Here is a 6875-nt window from a genome sequence, read left to right on the forward strand (position 1 = left end):
TGCAAGAGCTACTGCAGCCTATGTCTGTTAACATGGAGAGAAGACGGTTTTCCTCAGAAAGCAATCTGAGTGCTAGCAAAAAAGTCTTCTATAGGAAAGTGAGATCCCCAGATGAGTAAAGAATCACTGGCTAGAGTAAATGGAGATATGTTCATAGATTTAAACATTTTAGAATATGTGGCTTTTAAAAAACTTTTTACTTTGACATAATTATAGATTCACAAGTATGTGGCTTTAATGCTTTGTAAAATCCCTATTGTTCCTGCTGCTTCAAGATGCCAATGCTGTGATTTCAAAATCAAAATGTAAAGCAAAGTGCTAGAATTTTTATGTGATTTCTGCTGAAGTATATGGGCACTCTAGTGAGGTTGCGGTTTTCTGACTTCAGAACCCTAAGTGAGGATTATTTAAGAATTTTTCATGAAAATGCCCCAGTCAGTTGAATACCAGCTCCCTTTTTCTCAAGAATAAGAAGTTCTTTACAGCAAGGGTTCTCAATCTAGAGTGTTTGGATAAGCTTCAGACAGTCCATGAGCCATCTGGAAAACATATGCTTAATTCTGTACCATATACATTTGAGGAAAGCAGGGCTTCATGGTGGAGGACAAGAAGTCTCTGACCCTAAAAGCGGGTATAAGCCTCTGCTTTAGAGCCTCTTCAGCATATATTGAAATTCTTACCCAAAGCAAAACAGAACCAATAGTTAAAGAATCTTTGTCCCTGTTAGATACCATGTAGAAAGAACTAATGACATCTGGGTCGTCTAGGAAACCATTTTTGTCAGTGTTTTAGTGTCTTTGTCACAAAAGGGAGTCATCCTGACTTGTTAATGTAATTACACTAACTGTTCTAAGTAGTATTATTCAATTTATTTATTTAACATAAGGTTGGAAACTGTCTCTATTTTTATATTTTGTAAAATGTCCTTTAATTTCTTATTTTTGAAAGCCTAAAGATGCCAGGTAAAAATATTGCGCAATAGAACCATTACCTTTTATATATAACTTTATAGTTTCTTCCACATTCAGTATGACCTGAATTAGCTCCCTAATATTGCTGCGACAGGAATCACTAATTGGATATTGTTCAAAAATTCAGTGAGGCTTTCATATTTCTTTTCATTTGGCTGCTCGATATGTTTTGGTTTTCTAACCCTCTAGCAAAAGCTAAATGCATACATATTATTTGCCTAGGCTGCTAGTAGTCACGCCTCCTTAAAGCATGTATATAAAATTACTCTTAGCAGCCGGAAATGTTAACACATTAATCTCCTCATAATGCATAATTATCAATATATGGGGTAACTGTTAGCATGCTTAGCTGATTGCTGAAGAATTTTTTCATCCTGCATATGCAGGCATTTGGTGTGTGCACTAACCTCCGTGAAATCTTATGCTTCTTTGTTTTTGCATGGCTTTTAACTTAACTCTTATCCAACAGATGCTGAGCAGGATTTACTCTCAGATGACGCTTCATCTGTTTCACAAATTCAGTCTCAAACTCAGTCACCGCAAAATATCCCCGAAAAATTAGAAGGTATTCAATGTAACTTCCCATAGCCTTCACTGAGTTGGTCTTTAGAGTCTGTCCTTCTGTCATTTGTGTCCGTATAAAGAAATTGAACACCTGATTGCAGTAAGTTTACCATGGATTTACTTAAAGCTCCAGTAGTTTTATATATTTTATCAAATAGGGTGCTACTTGTGTTTAACATTTATATTGACTTAATTTGGATGTTGGCAAGTTCTAAGAATTTGTGAAATTAAAACTAGTTTGTCATATATCTTCCAATCAGAAGCATGAAATCATTTTCAGTTTTGACTGCCAAATGACCCCAAAGTTAATGAAAAATGTGTATGTGTTGTGTTCCTTGTTTATACTGACTTGCTTTACAATGAAACTATCAAGTCATCAAACCGGACTTATCCAGCCTTCACTATTTGGTCTAACAACTTTGTCCTCTTCCCCTTTATATCATCTAAGAACATTAGCTTCATGCTAATAGGCCCATAGTTTATTAAAATAATCCATCTTTATTGGAATTGAAGTGATGCCTTGGCATATTGCTTAAACATTTCATATTTATAAAGTAAAGCAAAGATATCAACTATATAAAATAACCAAAAACTCCTCCCCTTTTATAGAAAACCATGAGCTATTTTCCAAGAGCTTCATCTCCATGGATGTGCCTGTCCTGATAGTAAACGGCAAGGATGACGTGCATGGCATTGAAGATGAGCTTGCCCAGCGAGTGAGTAGGTTAACAACAAGCACCACCATAGAGAACATCGAGATCACCATTAAGTCTCCAGAAAAAATTGAAGAAGTCCCATCACCTGAAGGCTCACCTTCAAAATCACCATCCAAGAAAAAGAAGAAATTCCGCACTCCTTCTTTTCTGAAAAAGAACAAAAAAAAGGAGAAAGTTGAAGCCTAAATAAAGTCTTTTTATAATTATTATTACAATGTGACGTTGCACATTTTAAAACCGCATTTAAGTTGATCGTTAATATGCAGTGGTAGATCAGATTGGGGGTATGTAGCAAACTGGACTTTAAGAACTGGAAAGAGGTTTTACTAAAAGAAAAGCATTATGAAAAATACTTTCAAATTCATCTCACATTTTATATGTCCAAAAGAGGTTTTGAATTTTTAAACAATTGCTAGTTTTGACTAGCTCTGCCCTCATGAAGTATCATTATAATCGCCACAGATATCTGTCTGAATTACTTCAGGCCTTCTACATACTTGTTGGAAATAAATTACCAGTGAACAAGCAAGAAAATTTTTATTTCTCAACACCTGTTTCACTTGGTAATCAGATTATAGTTTTTTATCATGATTATTGACTGTACCTTTTGGGTTCCCATTGTTTCAATGGGCATTAACAGAATGCTTTAAAAGCGTCTAAGATAAGAATCTATAGCATTAGTATACACTGGCACATATTTTTTTGAAAGTTAAGAAAAGATTCAATTGGAATTTTATTCATAGTATAAAATCTCTTCACCTGAAGTAACTTTGTTTGCCAAAAAAGGGTCATTTTAGTAAACTATAATTTTTGAAAAATCCTTTTATATTAGTTTAGAAAGCCCCTTATTTTTCAACAAAGGGGATTTTATACACATAACATGGGTTATTTAGTTTAACTCTGGCAAAAATGATTTTTGTATGTTGAGATGTTTGTATACCATTCAGTATAAAAGTGTCATAAGCATATTAGCCAATCATTTAACCGTAGAGCATATTTGAGGCTGCTTGGTACTAAGCATACTTAAATATAATTAAAGAATCCAGGGACTTGGTATCAAAAGGAGATTAGAGCATTTAAAAGCATAACAAGATTCATATTTGAACCTTATAATGTATTTTTCTCTTAGTATTGCTAGTGAATGAAGAAGCCCTCATAAGGTAACCAAATGAAAAGGAAAAGAATGAGAGAGAAAGTGAAGAATTAAGGGAACAAAAGAAGTGTCATGAGAAGAATCTTAGTTTGATAATGATTTATAGTCATGATATGATTTGAAGTGTAATTTATTGGAAGCTTGTCCCAAATCTCTAAAATTCTGTTTCCCTGCCCAAGTCATTATATTTCTCAGTTGATATTTGAGTTTTAAAGGGGTCAGATTCTTTTAACTTACGTATCTTTAGAAGGCAGCACAAGAAGAAATCAGTGGGGCTAATCCCCCTCCCCCACCCTGAGAAAACTACCACTTCTTGATTTTTACAGATTTTTCTTGTCTTTTCAGTTAACTTTCTTTCTAATGTAAATACAAATTTAAACCTAGGCTTAATATAGTTTTTTTTTTTTTCCCCTTCACCCAAGTGATGTCACAAATCAATGTAAAATCAATGATCCAAAACAGTCAGTGGGTAAAAATCATCCAAAGTATTTCTGGAGGGTGAGTTTGTGTGTAAAAAATTACATTGATTATAAGTGTGTTCTGGGGCTGGTTCTGTTTGACCGTGTGTGTATGATGATGCAAAGTTGAAACAGAGCCTAGAAAGTTCATTCTAGATCTCACTAACTACTGGAATCAGTGTTTTAATCTCTTAGTGGAAACTTTCAGTTGCTTAATTCTGTATTTGAGGATTCTTTTATGTTCTACATCATTTATGTTGTATTACAACGTACGTAGAAACAGTAACCTGTGAACTCTGCTTTTCCATAACTTTTTAAAAATATATATATATCTTAAATGAATGCAATGTGCATAAATATTTTTTAAACACAACAGTGAACTATTTGCACCTTTTGCTAATGCCTCTATTTACTTGCTTTGGCATAAAGAATGAGCCAATGAACCTCTGTGTCCTGTGGAAAATGTATAAATGTTATCTGATATTGCTCTTAGATGTAATGCTGATTAATGTAAAATCACAAATAAACAGTATTTTAAATAGATTTGGTATCATGAGCTTTCAATTCAGTGGTGGTTGCTTATCCTGAATTACTTTGTGGACTGTTGTGTTTTGCACTGAAGTGAGATTTTGAGCGAAAGCCTTTTTTTTTTTCTTTTTAGAGCCGCACCAACGGCATATGGAAGTTACCAGGCTAGGGGATGAATCGGAGCAGGACCTGCCAGCCTACAGCACAACAATACCAGATCCAAGCCGCATCTGCGACCTGTGCTGCACCTTGTGGCAATGCTGGATCCTTAACCCACTGAGCAAGGCCAGGCAGGGATTGAAACAACATCCTCACAGATACTAGTTGGGTTCTTAACCTGCTGAGCCACAACGGAAACTCCAAAATTGACACTTCTGAATAAGGAATGTCCTGATACATGTGTTTTCAAATTATTTGAAAATTAACTATTGAAAACCCTTCTCATATCAGCTCGTTTTGTGAGAAATATTCTCCAAGTGACCTATTTTTGCCTTAATGGGCTATGGCGACCTTAACTATTTCTCTGAGATCTAAAGTTCTTTGAAGGACTTAGAATTCTGATTCTTAGTCTCAATGCTACTGTTCAGATGTATGGATGTGGAATTGAAGATGGTGCAGAATATGTGCTGAGTTTATACATCACCCTTCTCCTTGATTTTTGTTTATCTAACAGTGTTACAATAAAGAAGATAGTAGAGAAAATAGAAAGTAGACTACTATTCCACCATGTTAACAAATTCAACAAAATACTTTCTTCCCTGCCAGATCTTGTTCAGTTAATGTATATATTTCCTGTATATTGGTTATCATGGTGTGAATGTAATTTTATTCAAGGTTTTTTTCTGCTTAGCATAGCATAACCCATCCTAGATTTTCAAACTAAACATCCTTCACATGAATGGTTTCTTGTGATTTTTTTCCTCCCACTTTGTCCTAAAAATAGAGTGCAAGAGGGGAAATCATGTTAATTGAGGGTTCTGGTTAATTGAAGTTTTTACTATAATTACCCATTATAAAAATGAAGGGTTTGGGCAGAGAATAGATGCATAGTCTTGGGCATATCTAATTATTACCTTGGCTTGTAAATAGCCCTTTGGTGAAAAATTGCTGTTTTAGAAAGATGCTCATTTCAGAATTCCCTTTCATAAAGCAACAAAGACAATTATCTTCAGTTCTCACTTGAGAGTCCATATACATGAAAGGTAATGTTGCCTGTGCCTTTTTCCCTATTGATTAGTGTTTTCATTCAGCAGGGAGTAAAGAGGACAGAATGGATCAAATTGTGACCGCATTGGTTTCTCTTAACATTGGCTCACTCGCTCTCTCTCTCTCTCCCCCCTCCCCCAACCTTTTGATGTAAGCAGAAAACACATAAAGTCAAGTTGGCTATTTTTTAAACTCAAGGGTGATGTATATACATTCAAGTTGCAGTCATGGCCAAACGAGGGTTTTTAAAAAGAACAATCTTCTTTGTGGCCACTAGAGGGTATCGTAGACCTAACAATCCTGTTTTGTTTCTAGTCCTTTCTTTTTCTTAGTCTCTAGGCACCATCATGTTTGTTGTGAAGTGGCCAGAACTTAGTAAGACTTTGTTGCTTACCACCCACCTCACTAGACTGTTCTCAGCTTTGTTGTCTTAACAGGTCACACTTCACCAATACAAGTACTACCAGCAGGGACTCATGCCTATGGGGATAACACAGTAAAATTTTTTCAGGTGTGGTCTCAGAAAGAAATTGTGTTAGAAAACTCCTCTGAGGACAATATAATAAAACTGCCTGTGAGTGACAATATAATACCTGCTTCGATAATTGGTATTTTTTGACTGGGAACATAACCGATAATAATATCTGTCAATTTTTTATACTGTCTGTGTATCAAAGATTATGCTAAATGCTTTTCGTGTATTACCTCATTTGGCCTTCCTTAAAAATGTAGATTATATCCTCATTGTGGATAGAGGTGAAGGCTTACAGAAGACAAAAAGGAGGTGCTAGTATTTCACTCAGATTCAGATTTCTAAAATTACTAGTGTCATGTGTGTGCCAGATCCTGTTGCAGCTCCAGTGTACGTTTTCTGGGGGGAGAGGCGGTTTACTTGGTTTGGACTGTAAGTCCACCCATGGTGAGTTCATGGTTTTGATATTAGATGGGATATAGATTTGGGGTAAAACACTAACTTCTGATTTAGAAGAATTTTTTTAACAAAGTACTCCAAAAATGAATTTGGTGAATTCTGGAAAATAGAAATGACCTCTGCTAATATTATCCTTTAGGATAAAGAATCAGCTCTTGAACCTTCACTGTGACACCTGGGAGACAAGTTATCTCAACCTTTGTTTAAGATGCAAAAAGTACTCTGGTAAAAATTCTTTATCTTTGCCTTTTTGATTTCCTATGTTGGGGGCAGAGAGAGACTAAGTGTTATTTTGCAAACCTGAAAAGATTGCTTGATCTAGTTAAAGAAGTAGGTTTAAAGATAAGA

General features: G+C 35.2%; 1 protein-coding gene across 12 annotated transcripts in view; it reads left to right on the plus strand.

Moving 5' to 3' along the window:
- Positions 1–4405, plus strand: part of ADD3 (adducin 3) — a 132305-nt gene extending 127900 nt beyond the window's left edge. For 10 of the 12 annotated variants that reach the window (XM_001924738.5, XM_021073191.1, XM_013983720.2 and 7 more), the window contains 2 exons: positions 1441–1536; positions 2145–4405. In XM_001924738.5, coding sequence (XP_001924773.1) covers positions 1441–1536; positions 2145–2437 — 389 coding nt within the window. In that variant the 3' untranslated portion in view covers positions 2438–4405. The remainder of the gene's footprint in view (positions 1–1440; positions 1537–2144) is intronic. The other 2 variants (XM_003359365.4, XM_001924829.5) reach the window with 1 other exon arrangement.

Source organism: Sus scrofa, chromosome 14 (genome assembly GCF_000003025.6).
Source record: "Sus scrofa isolate TJ Tabasco breed Duroc chromosome 14, Sscrofa11.1, whole genome shotgun sequence".
Taxonomy (NCBI): Eukaryota; Metazoa; Chordata; class Mammalia; order Artiodactyla; family Suidae; genus Sus; species Sus scrofa.